This window comes from Charadrius vociferus, unplaced genomic scaffold (assembly GCF_000708025.1).
Source record: "Charadrius vociferus isolate BGI_N301 unplaced genomic scaffold, ASM70802v2 scaffold129, whole genome shotgun sequence".
NCBI lineage: Eukaryota > Metazoa > Chordata > Aves > Charadriiformes > Charadriidae > Charadrius > Charadrius vociferus.
In genome coordinates, this window is record NW_009661374.1 from 4219887 (window position 1) to 4240118 (window position 20232).

The 20232-nt window shown below is 37.0% G+C and overlaps 1 protein-coding gene across 1 annotated transcript in view; it reads right to left on the reverse strand.

Annotated features, from left to right (window-relative positions):
• Positions 1–225: 225 nt before the first annotated feature.
• Positions 226–20232, reverse strand: part of AK9 (adenylate kinase 9) — a 77006-nt gene continuing 56999 nt past the window's right edge. Inside the window, 13 exon segments of the mRNA XM_009893874.1 lie at positions 226–428; positions 3356–3470; positions 4027–4129; positions 4211–4309; positions 5019–5188; positions 5715–5911; positions 7131–7351; positions 8971–9117; positions 10283–10484; positions 11436–11649; positions 14432–14650; positions 16785–16997; positions 17794–17856. Coding sequence (XP_009892176.1) covers positions 226–428; positions 3356–3470; positions 4027–4129; positions 4211–4309; positions 5019–5188; positions 5715–5911; positions 7131–7351; positions 8971–9117; positions 10283–10484; positions 11436–11649; positions 14432–14650; positions 16785–16997; positions 17794–17856 — 2166 coding nt within the window.

Here is a 20232-nt window from a genome sequence, read left to right on the forward strand (position 1 = left end):
CCGCTCCCTTCGCGGAGCGGCGCGGTGCCCCACGCGTGGGCTGCGGTAATAAGCGTTAATCGAGGCGTGACTTGAGACAAAGGATTTTAATTTTTAAGATTTCGTGCCTAAGAAACTGGTCCGAGTGAGGATGACGTTCATGGGCCATGCGGGCGGTTGGTGGCGACGCTCTGTGCCTTAATCAAAGGAAATATGAGGGGGGAAAGTGTGGGGAAGGGAAACCGGCTACCCCAAGGCGGGGCTGGCGTCTTTGAGGGACAGAAAAGCCCGCAGCCTGGTGTCAAAGCCCAGGGGCCTGTGCCGCGGCTCCTGGTAGGGGCCCGCCATGGCTGCCCCCAGGTAGGGGAGCAGCTGGCAGTGCTCCACGAAGCGCCCCAGCTTCCTCTGGTAGGCCTGCCGCACCGCCGCCGAGCTCCTGGCGTTGTGGCCTGCAAAAAGTGGAGCGGTGTCTTAGCGTCCCCGGTTAACTCTGTGAAATCACGTTACAGAAATTGTGAAAGGGCTCAAGTCCACACCTGGTGTTTTCATCCTGCCATGGGCTGTCCCCGTTGACGCCAAACCAACGCAAAAAGCAAGTCTGGTGGTTCAGAAGTTCCTAACTCCAAAAGGGTAACGATGCTTTTGTAAACAAGTAACGAACATAGGCTCAAGCGCCACCAACTTCCCATCCCTCGGGGCCGCGAGGCAATGGCCGATGCAGGTGATGCGGCGCATAGCCTGAGAGGGTGCTGCGTAAGGGCAGCCCAGGCGCGGTGTGGCTGGCACGGGGCCGCTGCGGCCCTTGCACAACTGTGCTCTGACCTAAATGCCCATAAAAAAATCAAGAGCTGACTGATACTTCAGAGGAGGGAGGAAACATCAGGGCCAAGAACTTTACAGTGAAGATAGTCTTGGTTCTTCTCTTTTCTACCTCTCTGCCCTAAGCTGTACTTTGTCGTACTTTAGTATTGAGTGCCAGTCCTCAGAGTATTCTTTATTATTATAATTGTTAGACTGAGGTAAAGGGGAAGGAGTGATTTAAGACGGCCAAATCATAACCATTTTCCTCCTGTAAATGGTACTTTATATCTCATTACAAAAACTGGACAGTGTGAAGAACTATGCTATGAGACACTTCACCCCACTAGCTTTAAATTGTAGGCAACTGCATTTAACAGCTTCTGAGTGATTTTTCAAGCAAAGTTGTACGTAGAGCTCTTACAGGAGTCAAGTTTGAAGGGCACTAAATCACTCTAGTGATGTATGATTTCCTGCTCTTTTTTTTGCAGGAATAAATCTCTCTGCATTTATGATTGATCGCCTGTACCTTCTCGTCTTGGATACTGAAAGCAATCCAGTATCATCAGAAAAGCTGCAGGAGCCACAAAACCACTGTTTCTTGTCCCCTATTTAAATCTGAGATTAGAGAGTGACATATGTTAAAAATAAGAAAGTTTACTTCAGACAGAAATAGGATTTAAAAATTTTCCAAGGAACCACAACGTGAAGCACCTCGATCAAGTTTTTGATCAGGGACAGCGTGACTACTCTGGAGAGACACACAATAATAAATAATGCTGTATTTGCAAAGGAGATATTTCAGTATACAGGAATATTGTATCTTAAAGTTTGAAGCAGTTCTGCCCTGTATAAGAAGATGATAACTTGTTTTCCTGGATTCCTATGGTCAAACTGTTTGTCACTGCATGAAGAGAAGAGATTTGTGCACTTGCATAACCTTTCCAGTTCATAATCCAGTGCTAATAATGATTTAATGATGCAATATATGAGCAAAGCATTCCTAGCGTGGACATTGTTATGTTAGCAAAGCTGTGCTAACAATAGAATGAACGCAGTCTTTGTGGATGAAACAAACTACAGTATAAAAGCAGTTTTGCTGGCTTAAGAACTGTGCTTTTATACAGGGGCTTATCGTGTGCCTACACTTCCTTAACAAAGCTATGCTAGCAAAAATCTGTGATAGTCCAAGAAAATTCTGGAGGGCTCTGGAAACTGCATGAGGAAACACATCATGTGAAGAACTTTAGACAAATAATACAGATAATATCTAAAATAATAAGTAAAGATTCAAAATAAGAAAAGGCAAGGTAAAGTTCACAGGTTGGCTGATAAAAGGCAGAACTGGTAGGTTGAAGAAGTGGCAGTCTGGCTCCAGAAATCTCCAGCAGTACTGGAAACCAGACCACAGTTACAGCAAAGATGCAAACTAGGCTTTTGGAATCCTGAAAGCTGGCACAATTTAGGCTGATTGCAAACTATTAACGATTATTTGCTGCAACTGCTATCTTGGACTGCAAAAAAACAACCAAACAAAAATTCTAAAAAATAGCAGATATGAATGCTGGAGACCAAGCTTGAACGGCTTTCCTCAGTGAAGGAGTAGCCCTAACCCCAGGTAGATCCATGAGATGTGTTACTTTATCATTATTTTGTGGGCTGAGTACAAACCACCTAATTTTAATTTTGGATGGTTTATCTTTGTTATGGAAAAGTAAGGTGATCAATTGGACTGTCGATTAAATAAAAAAAAAAAGTTAATAATCAACATACCGATACTCCGAGTCATGTTAATAATGAGATCTTCCTGGATAATTTCACAAATAAGCAGACTGATAAATAACATTTCATTTCTCTGTGCTAAAAACTTAAAAAGATAATTTAAACTGCATCTCTGTTCTTTAGTACTGTGTATCGGTACTGAGCCCATGCAAAAGAAGGGCTTTTCTTGAAAATGACAGGTGTTCTGTGTGCACTTAAGCTGTTTTTCAATACAATTAGATCTCATTTACATATTTAGTTGATGTGATGTTGGAGATGTGTATGATGAGAAAGTTGTCTTCAGGTTATCTGTAAGGCAAGGTTTGTTAATAAGTTTCATTTGATACAGTTGAAAAAAAGGCAGCATTCAGGCACCTAAACCATTCCTCACATAGTATTTCACCAGCCTTTTATTACAATAATTTTAATAAATTTTGAAGACAATTCAGGTTGTCTATGAGCAGTTTAAAATGTAATACCACCTAGATTATAAAATTTTGCTTTCTGTTTACATACCCAACAGTGCATGTTAGAAATGTTTTCAAGGCCATCAGGTGGTTGCTGATAAAATGTCATTAAAGTCTCCTGATTTGTGAGAGATCACTTACCTATCTACCTATCGTATTAACCTTATTTTCCTTCCCGGTCATTTCACATTTCCAAGAAACTTGGCAGAGTGTACTTAAATCAGTACATAATGGTATTTTCCCAAGTTGGACGTAAGAACACTGCACAATTGGGTTATCAATGTTGTATCAGATGAGTTACTGTGGTTCTATAATTCATTCTTTTTATAGCATATTATTTTATACGCTACCTTTTAAATGGCAGGCGACAAACAGCAGAGCAGTTTTTTTCACACTTAGAAATGGAAACTTTGGCTTTAAGCAGCCTACTTCATTCAGAGCTTTTATTAGAGAAGTTGCTACTCCCTAAAGAAAGAAAAAAGTTGTATAAGACCATTACAAAAGTCTAGAATAAAAATATATTAAAAGCCTGATCCTGTTGTCATGCAATTCTAACAATAAAGGATGATACTTAAGATGGTGAGTTGTAGGAGATAACAAGTAGTATAAAAAAGGGAGGGAAGTGACCATGAATCATTCTTATTTCATATTCATGCCTCAAAATGTAACCAACTATCCTTAAATGATTCCTGATAGGCTTGTGTCTTATCTTGGTGTTAAAAATCAAACCAAAATGCAATCTTACAAGATCTTATAAACAAAAGAGTCAGAAAATCCATCATATAATATTGTAGTTTATTATTCCCCTCTGATGGTCTTACTTGTTTTTTTTCCATTAATGCTACCAATACCTATTACTGTAAAGCTTTTAAAAAATTCCTCTCAATTCTAAGTACACGATTTTCAATTTAATATAATCCCATTAATAAACATAAGACTTGCGTTAAAAATGAAATAAACTGAGTGGGATATACTATGCATTGCAAAATCACGTGTTATAGATAGAAAAGCAAAAACTGGCCTGTTCAAGGTATCCAGCCAAAGGAAGTGCAGTGAGTAGTATTGGCTCCTTTTTTGGAGGGAGTTTACGTGGTAGCTTCAGATTCCAGTACTTCTTTGGTAATCTAACCAGATAAAAAGTAAGCACTTTCAAGATACGTAAACTGTGACATGAATAAAGATTAAAATGCAGTTGGTATATGCACCTCATAAACTTCAGAAGCTTTTCTTCACTTTCAAAAATATATAGCTTATCTTGATATTTTGCTGCATACTCGATGTTGCCAGGCACCAAAGCTTCATATCTGAAGAGACAGAGTGAGAAAGTCTATTAATTCACAAGAAATGTAAAACATCATTTGTGTGGTGTAAATTCATGAGCTACTGGGAGCCTTCTGGTAATCCAGCAAGTGTAGGAACTACAAAAAAGTAGCAATTGGACCATCCAAGTTTCCACCACGTGACTTGACAGTTACAATGCTCAGAACCTGAGAGTCTCTACCTCAAAATCTGCTTATTAAGGGGCTTCTTTAGAGCTTCTCCAGTTAAACTGCCAATCGTAGTTGTTCAGGAGATTAAGAAGGGACAGCATAGAATTAACTAGTACAGTTCTGTCTTCATGAGAAATTCCTGCACACCAAGGAAATCAGTGGGACTTTATGCTGGAGCTTTATGGATCTCTTATAAAAACTGTAATAGCTAGTTTTGCATCTACTAAGGTTTTGTGAGGTTTGTTTGAGCTTTTGAAGGCTTATGACAGAGAAAACTCAATTAGCAGTCTTCATCACAAAAGACAGTAAACCAGCACAGATCCTTGTAGAACATGTAGCCATATGAGTTTCAAAATGTTTACATTGATTTCCAAAGCCACAGGCACAATATAGAGAATTGTAAGAGCTTTTCCTGTCCAAACCCTGAACACTATTAAAAAGTACTTTGAAAGTATTTCCTCATTAATGGTTAGTATAGGACATATAGTCTGTAATTTAGATAATGAAAACTGCAGCGATGTACCTCTGTTTTCCATCTAGGTAAGTGACTGGGCAGTATCCCAGCATTTCAGCACTGGTAGGGAATAAGGCCTTCACTTCTGCTGCGGTCAGTTTCTTTGGTAGCATATCTGGGAGTGGGAGAGGGTAAGGTGCCAATGGCGGCACATAAACCTCTGGTCTGCTCAAAAATTTCTGTAGAAAAAGAAATTAAGTGTTTTTATAATGAAAGAAGCACTGTAAGACCGTTAGGCAAACAGCAGAGGACTCGCTCATGCTATTTGGGTGCTTGTTTCTTCTACAACACCTCTCTTAGTGTGTTGGCGCTGCTGCTGCTCTCGCATAAGTAATTTATTTTCCAGCCCACTCTCTGTTGAAGTCATCACTATCCGCCCACCATCCATCACTACCCATTGCTATCATTAGCCACTCTCTATCCCCAGTCTCCCCAAAACAGATGGAGAAAGGAGGAAATGCTGGCTTTAAAATGAGTGTTTGATTTATGGCAGTTTGTAAGAGGAGCTTTGGTTTGAATGGACTCTGCGGCATTTTGTTTGACTTGATGCTTGATAGCAGAAGTATACAGAACAAAAGCTTGAATACTAACAACACTAATCTAATTCAGATTACATATTGATTGTTTCTGTATGGAATCAAAGAATCTAACCAACAATGTTCCCTTTTCCCATAATCCCCTCCTGACCTGCTTTTTGTCACTTACGTCCAGTTCTTCCTGTGAAGCCATTTTGTAATAGTGTCCTCGAAATTCTGCGGCAAACTGCAATGACGACGTTACAGAGCAGTCAACCAGTTCACCCTTTTCTGCAAGGCTGACGGGACAGTACTGTCCAAACTCCCCCAGCCGATACTGCAGCTCTTCGGGAGTGATGCATAAATCAGCAATGCCAGCTGCTTTTCCTGTTAATAAAAGCAATTAATGATAAAGTTTTATTAATGAAAGATGTAGAAACATCAAACATTTCTATGCAGAAATGTTACAGTTTAGAAGACATTATAGTTCATCATGTGAAAATGATATGAAATAATGAGAATTAAAATAGCATTTTTATAGATGGATAATAAAATGCAGTTGCAACCCATTTTACCCATTAATTTTAGTAATTTTTTTCTAGCATTTAAGAAATATAATAATTATCAATGATGTGTCATACTCTGTATGCTTAACTTATTAGTCTGTTTTCACTGGGACAGTTTTATTTATTATTTATTGTTTTACTCCTTTGTGTTGCTAAGGAACATTTCAGCTATTATTTTATTTCTTTACATCGGTGAAAAAGAGTACAACGTGTGATGAAAGACTCCCATTTATTCATCTCTGTCTTGCAAATGCTGCAATGTCTGATGAAATATATCCAAAATCTTGAATAAAATATTGTATAAAACCCAAACTATTTAAAATTTGTGCTTTTCTAGCTTGATGTGAAAAACTGAAATGTATTTTAAATTTTTTTTGGCTTATGACTGCAATTTTTGAGAAAGGTGCAGCCACAGAGCGGTAGAAGTTAAAACCAAGAGGTGGATATAAGATAAGGAAGTCTATTTGCCCTTCAGAGGAATTCTAGTTAAACTGTACAGGCATGTTTAAAAGGCATATTTAATCCTGACCAATGCTGACACACAAAAATTCAAGTAAGAACTGTGCCAGTTTAGACTAAAGTGGTTTTCCTCCCACAGCACAGAAATTAAGTCAAATGACATATTTAACCTTAATTTGGAACTTAACATTTCTCCCCTCCTTCCCTGTTCCTTTTAAGCTTCACACTTAAGTGAAGCTGCAAGTTATAGTTCCCCTTGTATACTTTGGGCTACCCTTTGGGATTTATCACCCAATGTTGAGGAATCTGCCATAGACCATGACACCTCTGACTTCTTTCAGCTGTATTCCGTTACCCTGTTCTTTGGAGGATGGCCTTAGACTGCCCTGTAATTGGTTTTCTTTTTGGTCTTTTTAAGAGATCTCTTGAAGATCTCTCCAGATGACATCAAAGAATTCAAGGGTATGCACGTGCCCAAGAATTAGCTTCATCCAAAGCAAGTTGAAGTTGAAATGCAGTCATTACATTGCAGCATCTTAAAGAAACAAATATTATTCTGTGAAACTTTGTTTTTCTTTTACCTTGTCTTATTCTTTCCAGGTATATCTGGATTTCTTTAACAACCACTTGAACTTCCTGCAGTACTTTGTTCCAGATCCACCACTTGCTCCGAAAGGCATCAATCACACACCAGTTCTGATGCTCCTTCTTATAGTAAGTCCTAATTGCATCAATGTGTTGTTTATAGCAGGAATTTTTAATAGCTAGAATCTGTGAGCTGTCATGCTCGGGGTAGGGAGGTCTGAAAACAGTGAAAAATAACATTGCTTTAATATGAGTCTGAAGATCATTTAATTGAATTTCAGGTGTAAATCATAGAGTTCACTAAGTCCTTTTTACAAAATTTTGCTTATTTGAAACTGTAGAACGTATTTGAGAAATACAACTTTCTATTAAGAATATTACCAGTTACATATGAAAAGCAGCATACTTATGAGCAGACAGTTATGTTCAAAAACAAAGAACAAAACTTTTGCTATTTATGTCCCAAATACAACTCAATATTTTTTTAAAGGATTTGGAATGTATCAGCACATATTAAGTAATACACACTACCAATACACCATTAATACACCATTACCCTAGACAAAATGCTATGAGACTTTTAAAACGGAAGTTAATTGTTTATTGAAAAAAAGGCTTAATTTTGAATTATGCTGTTGTTAGAAATCAAGATGTAGCCATAATCCTTGGGTAGATTTTGAAAACCATCTGTCATATGTACATATACATAAATAAAAATAATCCGTCTGACCTCTAAAAATATTACGCAAGACCAGAAGAGATATTTTGACTAGAACATAGAAGCATTTCCTGTTTTGGTTCTTAATTTAAATGATGCAAAAAAAAGATAAACTTCTGTTTTGATAGGATTAATTTCTCTGTAAGTTGTACCTTTTCAGAAATATCTGATATTGCACATTTGATTTGTGTTTAAGTCTATGAAATGTAATTAGTTTAAATGCATTAAAATGATAATTTTAATGCAATTAAAATGAAAAGTTTCAAGTAAATACTTCAAAAAAGACAGCATTAATTTAATTTTTCGCAATGCAAATTGTCTTTAGGCTTTCAGTAAACAATTAAGCATTGTACTGATTACTTGATAAAAAGAAAGAGACAAAATGAAAGAGACATACAATAATGCTCTAAGATATCTGGAACTTCTTAGAAACACTTCCTCTAATGAGAACCAGGTTCTTATACAATTTAATTTTAGGGTGAATGTTCTGTTCTTTTCAATTCTCTGTCCATTTATAAACTACGTACTGCTCTTCCTCAAAAACAACCAACAGCTCTTTAAACAGAACATTTATCCCCTTAGAAAAATAAAGAAAGAGCAAGCTGAATTGAAAGGTTTAGATGAGTAACTCGTGAATTGTATACATAATTAAAATATATGTTGTTTCCATCTTTTAAAAAGAACTCCAATTAAGACTTAAAAGAGAGCTTATTAGATTAAGTATCATTTCCTTTATGATGATAATAATTGAATTGATGAATAATAAACTTCAGCAGCAGAGTGAACTAGTAACATTTCTGATGTACAGTTTCATTACAACCAGTTAAGCTAAGCAGTGGGTGCACAGCATTGCACATCTGTGGCCTCAGTCATGCAGTCGGGGGATCTGGCCAGAGCATGCCGCAAATTCCTTATGTCTCCATTTCTGGTCTATGGAAGTCAAAGCATTAGAAGGTAGAGGGACTGGTGCCCATATCTATTCATATATGGAGTTTGGAGACAGCTGGGGTTGTGCACCAGCTTAGATACAGCCTCTCTGGGTACAGCACTGAGGCACATAAATAGAGAAATGACAACATTGTGTGGATAAAAATACTGCTATCAGGGAGCATCACTACCTATTTGTGCTTTCGTTATCCAGCAGTGCTCTTCTGAACACTTCCTTTGCATCCATTTCTAATTCAAAGATTTTCGCTGGAATTATCCTAGCTGATTCCAGGAGGTTTACTTGTTTTCTTGTTACAGGATATCCATCAATTACAACTCTGCATACAAACAGAAGCAGAAAGACAGTTTTCCTAAAAAGTCAGTTTCTAATTAACCATTAAGACTATGTATATTCTTAGTATATTCTCAATAGAGACAAAACTCTACAGCCATGCCATGAAGCCATTGCTGCCCTGACTTGATAGACAGTCTTCACCCCTAAGAATTTACGATCAAACTAAAAAAAAAATAAAATCAAGTAGCTAGAATAAGAAACAGTAAAGAGTAAAGGAAATACACAAATGGCAAAAAGGTATAGGAATGTAAATGGATGGATCTGGCTTACAAAAATTGTGGACTTTAAAATTCTGACACATCAATCATTCAGAAACAATTTTAACTATGGGAAATTTCCATACGGAGTGGGAGGAGTAGTTTTCAAAGTGAAAAGTAAAATGATTTGCAGTACTTGAAGAGTTTTTAAAGTCATATTGAAGAAGAAATGCTTTTCACATATTAGGCAATACTGGGGCAAAATATACTGAAACAATATTCCAGTATTTAACATGAAAGAAAAGTTGAAAGAATTGTCATCTCAAGCTCAAATTATTTTCAGAGATTATTCCAGAATTGTGTTTCCTTGTAACAGTTCTCCTTTTTGGGGAGAGGAGTTGAATGTCATGAAATCATGATCATGAAGCTTTTTGAGTCTGTCCAGTTTGGAAGGTGTTCCGGTGGTGGAGAAGGAGCCTAGGAAATCAGGATCACGTATGAATGAGATGGAAAGACTCACTGGTTTCAGTTCCTCCATAATAACTTTGGTTGTTAAGCCAGAAAACCCCATGAGTACTGAGCCAGTCTGCATGACCAAAGAGAATCAGATTTGTCCAAGTTGGTACTGGACTTGGTATAAGAGACATAAAATGGTAATTCTCAAAGGATAATAGAAAATACTGGCTTGTTGACTGAAAAAAAGTAACTTTCATAAAGCAAATTACTTGGATTTACTGGAATATACTTACTTGAAAATTGCAGAAAATTATGCTTCAGTCTGGTTTCCCAGAGTAATGCGGGGAACCTCATTTTGTATGGATTATTTTATTAATGCATAAACCACTAATTTGTTTTAGTGAAATTGTTTTATAGTGATAACATGGGAATCCCCGCCTATGAAGGGACTGGCATATCTTGAAAAATACCCTGAACCCCGAACAAGACTCTTACCCGGTGGTATTACACACGTGATTCATCAGAGCCACATCTAGAGCCTGGATGGCCAGTTCATCAGGTACGGTCAGTCCTTTGTGAAGATGCCACTTTAACATAAGTGCCAACTCACTCTCTGGCTGATTGTCTAACACTAGCCGTATGGCATCTCCCATACTCAGGCGCAGTAACCCATATACACTTGCAAATTTCTTGGCAACTGCAAAACATTTTGATTTCAACACACAGCTTTTACATAAGCAACATCACAACCCAGCAGTCTGTCAAAGTATGTCCTCAGCCTTAGAAGCTAACTGCTCAGCTCATTCCCTGGGTCATTTCCAATGCATAATCTTGATAAGTGGGTACCTAAAACCCTGCTCAGGCCCCTAAATGGCTCAAACCTTTGCATATGTGCCAAGCGTGCCCAGTGCACTAATAGCATTCAATTCAGCACAAACCTCAGCAGCAATAGTCAATATTATTACAAAATATCTTAGAAAATCCACTGCTGCCTCTTTTACAGAACAACCTAGCAGTTAGATCATTTATCCAGGAAATGGGAAATATGGCTAAAATTTTCTCCATAATATGAGACAATTTGAACCTGTCTCTTCTTTTTCTAATACCCTATTCTAATCATTAAGCTATGGTGTAAGCTGCATTTTCTCCCCCTCCAATTAAAGGCAGAGACCTGTGGATTCAAAGAGTTATGCAGGAAGAAGGAGAGGGGAGAAAGATGAAAATCGTGGGGTTTTTTATCTAGAAGTTTGGAAGCAGACTGGGAAATGTGGAGTTTTGGGTTCTAGTCCTTGGTCCTAGGAATATTTCTTCATTTTATGTTAGATCATATTGACTGAAAGAAATAAGAAACGATTAGAAAAAAAATCAGAAATAACACAAGGGGTATAAATAATGTAAGTCCGTATTTTCTAAGTGCCGGTCCAGATCACTAACTTCTTAAGAAGCTGGGGTAAAATTCAGGTGGACAATGCATAAATACCTGACTAAAATGAGATACTAGAGAATGTAACTAAAGAATTCTATGCGCAGCAAGAAAAGTGTGAAGACCAACAGTATTAATGGTTTATGATTTTTAAATAGCAGTAATGACAGCTACAGCTTCAGTCGTTAGATAAGGTTTTACTTTATAGGTAATACTGGCTCCTACCTGTAGTCTTTCCAGATTTTGGAGGTCCCACAATTGCAATCTTAACTGGCACAGCTGGTTTAGGTTTTGGCTGACGAATGTATTTGATGGGATTTTTCATAAATGTTTCTTTATTTTCTTTACTTGAAAAGAAATAAACATATTGTCGATGGATTACAGGAAAGACTGTGTTTTCATGGCTTTGTTGTGGCTTGATTACATCTCCTTCACTTAGCTGTAGCATATATAAAATGGAAAGCAGTTGATTAGGTTTGACAAAGCATCCTCTCCCTCCATGCTACCAAAGTGGCTTTATAGGCAGGTAGAGGAGTACCAACTGTATGAAACAAACCATCAAAGCATTCTCAAGTTCATACATATGGACATAATATATTGTCCGAGTCTGAGGAACTTCCATACATATGCAATTCTTGTACAAAAAGACGAAGTAAACATCGAAGAGAGAAAGAATATTCACTGTTTCCAGTAGGTGGTACCGTAACACTTTCTGTCCATCAAGAGAGTGTAGTCAGAGAGGTATAACAGTACTTTTTTTTAATTTTCAAAGAATAAAGAAAATAATTTTATTGCTCTGTGAATTAAAACCGCTTCTTTGCCTGACAGTAGAAGATACACTGAGAATATTCTATTCCACAAAGTCATGTACAAATGAAGAAAACAGAAAACAATATCAATACTTACATTGTGGTGAAGTGTAAAACCACAACAAGGCAAGCCAAAAAAGCTCTTGGTAGAATACATACACTGCTGATGAAATCTTTTCAAACACATCAGACAGTCCACTAGAAAGTCTGTAGTGTTGGTGAATCATTGAGATTTAAAGAGGAGCGCTAGTGGAAGAAATGGTTGTTGCAGAAAAGCTAAATGAATTCATTGCACCACTGTTCACTACGGAAGAGCTTAGTAATGCCTCTGTTGCAGCCCTTCTTGGAGGAACTGCCTGAAAGTGCCAATAGAAGATGTTTTAGAACAAACTGTTGATATCAGTAGAAAAAATTGCCAAGACTGGTTGGCATTCACCTTACAGTTCTAAAGGGACTCAGAAGTTAAATTATTACTCACTAATGTTTAACCTATTGCTTATATTGGCCTTCCCTCCACACAAAAAGTTGGAGAAAGTGACCATTTTTTGAAAAGGTCTCCAGGATGGATCCTGGCAAACATAGTCCAGTAAATCTGACCCTGTATTGAGCAAATTGAAATATATTAAGGAAGAAAACAGTAGTTACAGGCATACACATGAAATAATGGGGAAGAGCCAACTCGGCTTCTTGTTCATACCTCACAAATCTATTAGTATTCTTTGAAGGAATCAGTAAATATATGGGTAAGTTGATCTGGTTGTTACAGTAAGAGATGAGACTCTTCTACTGCGTGGCATTACCTTGCCAGACCCTTGTCTGATTCTTAGGTTCCTGTTCCTGCATTAAGTCATTTCAGGGTGCTTGCCCTGAATTTATAAGATTTCAAAAGTCGGTTCTACTGTATATCTGCTCCCATTTCTCCCTGAATTAATCATTTTTATTCTCTGCTTATCTAATCAGTTGCATAACTACTTCCCTCCTCCCCAGTTTAATCTAAAAGTAATTGGTGTATACTCTATCTACCTTTCTACAAAAAAGCCTCTGGTCCTTAATCAATTTCATCATTTCTATTATATCCTAAAATACCATCAAAATGATCCTATTTCCCTTTCATTATTGTCAGCACAAACATTTCCACTGTCAGCATACCACTCTGATTTTATCTAATATCTTTCTATAACTTCCTTCTTCTAACTGAATTGTACTTTTTGGTTGGTAAAAAAACACTATCCAGCATAAATGAATGAATTGATGAAATGGAATGACAAAAATGTAGTGAAATTTAATAGAACAAAGTGCAAGGTCTAGTGTGTAGGGACTAGTAAGGATTTCACATATAAGCTGGGGTTCAGTCATTGGAAATGACAGAAGAGAAGAAATATCTACTTCTATTAAGACGTCCCTAGATTATTAGATGACAATTTGATGCAGTCATGGGAAAGGCAATTCTGATCCTAAAACATTTCAAGTGAGTATTTTGATTATATAAAGCTGCAATAAGAGCTGATCTGTATACAATTCTGGTTGCCGAGGTGAAAGAAAGATAAACGTGATCTGGAACAGGTAAAAACCCAACATGATGGCTATACAAAAGGGAATAAATCTTACTTGATTAATTAACATAGTAAAATGAAGGCCCAAGCATGTTTGCTTCAGGAACTTCCTGTTTTCTGTATCTTGTTCATTGTGTTTGGGTTTGTTTGTTTTTTTTTTAATAAATCCTCCTTTTTATTTCTGATTTACTCACAATCCAACCTGCTTTTATTTCTAGCATTAAAACAAAAAAATTACCTGCTAACATTTCACTTGCTACCTATAAAACTGTATCAGCCCACTTTTGGGGATAGACATGAGTACTTTCTGACCTCAACTTTTCAGATCTCTAGTAAAATACTATGGAATTAGTTTTGTTGCTCTTCAAAATTTGTACATTTTGACAACAGAGGATTATTGCTGATGAATTACGTACATTTAACATTTGTTGGTTTACTTTTTTTGCCACTTCTAGGGTTGGTGGCCACTTGTGTGGCCTCTTACAAATTCAACACCCAAATCCTTTCAGTTTGTTTCCACTGCTTCTGGATGGCTTTAAGACCTTCTCTGTTGTCCTGTGTTTTGTGGATCATTAAGAATTAGGCATTTATTTCTGATTTGGTGCTATTTAATTGTGTCGCTAATGCTAACGTAACAGATTTTACTAAATGCCTTTCAGCCTTAATTTAGCTGCAATGTTGAAAAGACTCACACCTTTTATTATCGACGCTTGCTATATTTTGTGTAGATTCAGTGGTGTAGTTTTCATTAAGTATTTCTGGTATTAGTTGCTACTGCCTGATAATATTTTTTATGTGAAATACATATTTTAAAAGTATTACTTCTTGAAAATATTCTTCAGCTATTTAACAACATTACCTTGATTGGGTCCCACGGACCAAAAGAACTTGGAAATTTATATGAGAAAACTAGCATCTTATGTGCAAGTGGCAAACTTATTGGGTAACATTTCTCAAAAATGCTTCCACGATTTTCCATTAGAGAATTCAGCTTGCTGTATATTTGGTAGCATACGATGCGAGGCTTCCGTCCTCCATTGATCTTGATTTGTGGTATTAACAATTTTTCAAGTTCTTCCTGGTTAATGAAAACACAACGAAATATTAGAATCATAAACATGATCAGATTTTTAATAATGACTGACAGCAAGATTTTCTGTGAACTACCAAGGATTTCACGAGCATATTTTGTCACTGTAAATCAGCCAAATTTGATTTGCAATGAGAATTGGTCTTCCTGCCCAGTGAAGTTTCAATTACCCAGCCTATATTAAGTATCACACTATTTAAAAAAAAAAAAAAAAGGAAAAAAAGGATGGTCTGACAGTTAACTTTGAGGAATCTACTATGATAAAACTAAAGCTTGAGAAGTATCTTTCATTAAAAAAGAATCAAATATCATTCTTTCCCTACTCCAAACAATTTAGGATGGCTTGTTTAGCTACTCTCTAAAAACATTTCTGCTTTCTGGTGACTTATTATTCCCCATCTTATTCAACTAAAACATTAAAAAAATCCATTTTCTACAGAGTTTTTTCTAGCAACCTAATACTTTTACAAGTGCTACTGGGTTTTAATGTCATCATTTAGTTTTCCATAAAAGACCAAGATTCCACAACATCAGAGGAACAACAATTAAAGAATCAGAGAATCTTAAAGAAGAGTCTTGAATAATTAATCAGAAATAGTAAGTTATTTAAAGTTATTTATACAGGCATAAATGTTTTTGGAATTCAAAAAATAACGGGAAGAATACTGAGTAAGCTGTAACTAGGGGATATTGGTAGTATCTAGTCCTAATATGTAATTCTATTATGATACTATTTCTGTGTAATTCCTCAACTTACATGTAGTATCTACATAGATCCACAGTCTTAGATCTTTCCACTTACTGTCATAAGCAGAACTCAATGTAATAATGAACTCCACACCACTAGTCACCTCTCCTGTCACTGAGATTTGTGTACTTTTTGAAAGAAAAACAAGTTGCCAACTCTCTTAATTGCTTGTTCCTTTTCCGATCAATTTTTTTATCACGTTTACTAATGCAACAAACAATATGCTCCCAAATGACAAATTCTCCAAGAACTATAGTAGTTCACTAGCTTTAACTTGAAACATTGCTTCGTTTATGTAAAGAGCTAAGGCTGTTATTGGAATTTCTTGTTTATTGTCTCTCGTGGGCCTTATCCTAAATTCTTTCCAATTCTATTTTGCAAATTCAGTTTATACTCAGAAAAGTGAAATTAGCAACAAGCTTCATTCAGAACCCCTAAAATTATTTTGTGATTATCATTGGGATACATGATTATATGCATTGAATAGTTCAATAAAATTATGATATTTTACAGTCACTTTTGAAAGTTGAATGTATTTTCAATTCACCTTCTTCCAAAATTAATGGAAAGGTGAATGTCTGAGCACAAAACATTAATCTTTTCCACAAAGCTTATGCTTCCTTGTAGTGCAAAGAATGTTAGCAGTTTAGCAGTGATCCATCTGACATTTAATCCATTAACTTTTAAATTAAAGTGAACCTTGAATCAGTCACACTTACGGTGTTGATAAAGGTTGGATTCATTTTGCATTTCATTCTTACATCTATGTCTTTACTATCTACTTCTGTAAACTTTCTCTCTAGTCAGTGAATAAAGTTTCTTCTAAATCATGATTAGTTTCCTCCTGAGGTAAGATACTTAGTTTATAGTAAACAGATGGCACCAATCTACTTACTGACTTAGACGTGGGCATTAATGCTGCAGATATTGAAAGTGAGATGAGGTTACCTCACCACAGATAATTGCATAGGTAATTTCAAGAAAATTACATTACTAAGAACTGTATAAAAAATTAGAGTTGTCTAATAAGAACTTAACGTGATTTTGAAGTACTGTTCATATATTTATGACTTTCTAGTTTGGTTGCCTGCATCAACCTATCAAAAAGGAAATAAGGACCCCAAGGAAGAATGGGTGGGCCTACCCAGAAGTTTCCTTTGCTTTGTCCCCCCAATATTAGTCTGATAAATTATACACTTTTTAAAGTATATACCTTCTCACTACAGCCTTCATCTTGCTTACACATTCAGATCATGATTACAGCAGCACGGTTGTTTAAGCACTGTAACTTTTGGCTTTGACAACTCAAATCTGAAAACTCTTCTTGCATCGTGCAATCACATAATTTAACAAAGTAAGCAATGGATTAGGTACCTCTACACCTTGTAAACCATCTATTTCTGAATCAAACTTTTCTGCAATTTCATTTTTTATGCGGTCAACAGCAACAATCTCCTGTTCTTCTTCAGCCTCTTCTTCTTCTTCTTCTTCTTCTACAAAATCTTCTTCAAGTATAGCTTCAACATCTTCATTTTCATTCTCATCTTCCTCCTCAGAGGCCTCATAATCCTCCTTATTTGCTAAAGCCTAAAAAGGTAAAGTATTTTGTTGTTTCATGTCTATGATACAGATGTTTTGAAGGAACATACAGTATTCTTGTCTTTTTTAATTAGAAAAATCATTAATTCAACACAACTTCATTTTGGGGTATCCTTTATTGTAAGAAAAAATCTAGTAAATTCTAGTAACATATTTCAGAAGAAAGTACAGAGGTATTTCACAGTGCATACAGTGAAGCATTACATCAGTTCCAAGAGTGCTTAAAAAACTGAAGTGCTACACTGCAGTTTTGATAAGAGGATTATTTTTTTCATATATAGTATTGTCGTTTGGCAGGACTTTGTTAGAAACAAGCTTCTTAGTTGAAAGCGTAATTGACAGTTTCATGAGCAGTCAAGTAGTACATTAATGCATTTATAAATATACTATGTAACTGAGTTTGGGCAGAAATCCTGGTACAATCCTAATCTGGGTTAACCATGGATTTGACAGGATACTTAAAACACATGCCTAATTGCAACTAGTGGGGCTACTCTTATGTTTACAAATTAGATACATAAAACTCATTCGTAAGTATTTTGCTGAATTTGAGCACAGACTGAGAATTCTTTTAAAATTGTTTTTAGTGTCCATGACTCAATGGTTTCTAAAACAATTTAAACTTCATGTCAAATTAGTTTTGAAAGTAGAAGTTTCTGACAGTCTATAGCATTTTTACTGTTCTGCATTGCCCTGAAAACTCTGTGACTAAAAGCTCTAGAAATTTTTAAGATATGAATGCAAACATTCTATTTAAACTATTTTTATTAGCTCATTTTCTTACCTCATGTTTCTTTTGTTTTCGTTCTGCTAAAAGTTCTTCCCTTCTTCTAGCAATCCTCTCATCCTGTTAGTGAAAAAAAGATGTAAGAAGACAATGATATTTGCTATTAAAAGCTCTCCTCTGAGTATTGGTAATGTGACGTAGAATTAATATTGTTCTTTTCACCTTAAAACTCTTTTTCTAGTTGCTTCTAATGTTAAAAGGTAGTATCTGTGCAGCTTGAAATTTTGCAGACTAGATATACCTCTCTACTAAGTGAACATGTAAGTAAATTTTAGTAAAACGAACTTGGCAACTTCTGAGATTGAGATTGGGGGGGGGGAAGTCTGTGATTCTAATCACACTGAAAATATTATAGTATTTTTACTGGCAAGCTACAGAGTTTCTAGACTTATAGGTGATTTCTGCCATTTGGCAAAGGCGTGATTGAGCATAGTATTAAATGTGTTCTGTTCCCTATGCCTGTTTAAAGCTGTCCAATTTTGACCAAGTTATAAGCATTTGAAATACAGCCCCCCATACTTACTCAGTAGATACATGTCAAATACCTGATGGCTAAATCCTAACTCAGAAGTAATATGCAGAAGCATTCTACTTAAGGCCAGTGAGGTTGATGGGAATTGAACCTGTAATTGCTGCTTGCACACTGTAATGCTGTCACCTGAACTGAGATCAGAAAAAACTGAGTATGTTGACACGCAGGCAATAGTGCAATTTTAGAAATCCATGTTAACTACAAGCAAAGTAGCCTGGATACCAGGGCATTCTAGGCAGAGCAGCAAGAAACTCTGCGTGGACTAATTTTCTCTACTCTTGTGAGTAAATTCTGCTGTTCTGGAATGACATAGCACGGCAGGTGTACTCATTGCTCTCAATATCCCATTGCCAGCTTCTTTCAGCGGAGAAGAAAACTCTAGAGTAGCGTTCAACCGGTCTGTCAGCTTTTCCCAGACTTTCTGTGTGTCCTCCAGCTTTAGTAACAAAAGAAGGGGTAACAGTACACCCAGCAATGCAGCATTCTCACAGCACCATCTGACTTGCTCACTAGCTGGATGCTATAGAAAAATACTCGATGTGTAACTAAAAACTATGTTGCAATACACATAAGCAACAATATCAAATTACTGTTACTCAGGAAATCCCGATTCTGATCTTTCCTTATTTCTTAATGCCTTTATCACTTTGTGTCACTGTTTCGTGTATGTGTTTTAAGTAGGAACCTGTTATTTTTGTTTGTCATCAGGAGCCATATTCTAACTTCATTAAAAGGTTGGACCCTAGGATCCGTAGCACAGGTATCTGGCACTTGAATTATCAGAGTAACTGCTTACAGGGTGAGCTTAGAACAGCAATGTAGGCTTGTGTCTAGAACGCACCTTTTCCAGCAAGATTTCTAACTTGTGTCGGGAAGGACTAAATTGAAAAAATACTTTAACTCTCCTAGATTATATGCATTCTCAGAGCCAACCTCTGGCACAAGCAGTTCAGAAAACTTACTGATATTGTATGAGCCTTGTCCCAAATTCTCTTGTACTAACTTCCTGTCCGTCAACTGCTCTGCAGTAACTTATGCTCAGACTGTTTCTGATAGTACATGTGAAGTACTTTATCTCACATTTATAGAAAGTTAGGAACCTTGAATATATTGCGTGTGATGATTGTAAATGTCTGCATAGAGGTTTCAGGTTACTTCAGGTAACTTATAACCTGTTCAGTAGTAGGCACAGCTCTGTTCAAACGGGAGACTGTACAGCTGCAGCAGGACTGAGAATGTAGCTTAGTGCTATGACATTTCTGTGCAGAGTATCATAGTTAGAAACACAGATATGTAAATCATAGAGTACCTATGAAGTCAGCCTATGGGAGATAGGTTGATGGGTTGATAGGTCACTGTCCCACACGATATCTTGGTCTCTAAATTGAAGAGACATGGATTCAACAAATGGACCACTCAGTGGATAAAGAACTGGCTGGACAGTTGCACTCAAACACTTGCAGTCAATGGCTTGATGTCCAAGTGGAGACCAGTGACGAGTGGCGTTCCTCAGGGCTTGGTACTGGGACCTGTATTGTTCAACATCTCTGTTGGTGACAGGGACAGTGGGGTTGAGTGCACCCTCAGCAGGTTTGCCGATGATACCAAGCTGTTTGGTGAGGTAGACACGCTGGAGGGGAGGGATGCCATCCAGAGGGACCTGGACAGGCTGCAGAGGTGGGCCCAAGCCAACCTCATGCAGTTCAACAAGGCCAAGTGCAAGGTCCTACCTCTGGGTCGGGGCAATCCCAAACACAAATACAGGCTCAGCGGGGAATGGCTGGAGAGCAGCCCTGAGGAGAAGGACTAGGGGTGTGCTGATTGACCAGAAGCTCAGCATGAGCCAGCAATGTGCGATTGCAGCCCAGAAGGCCAACCATATCCTGGGCTGCATCAAAAGAAGT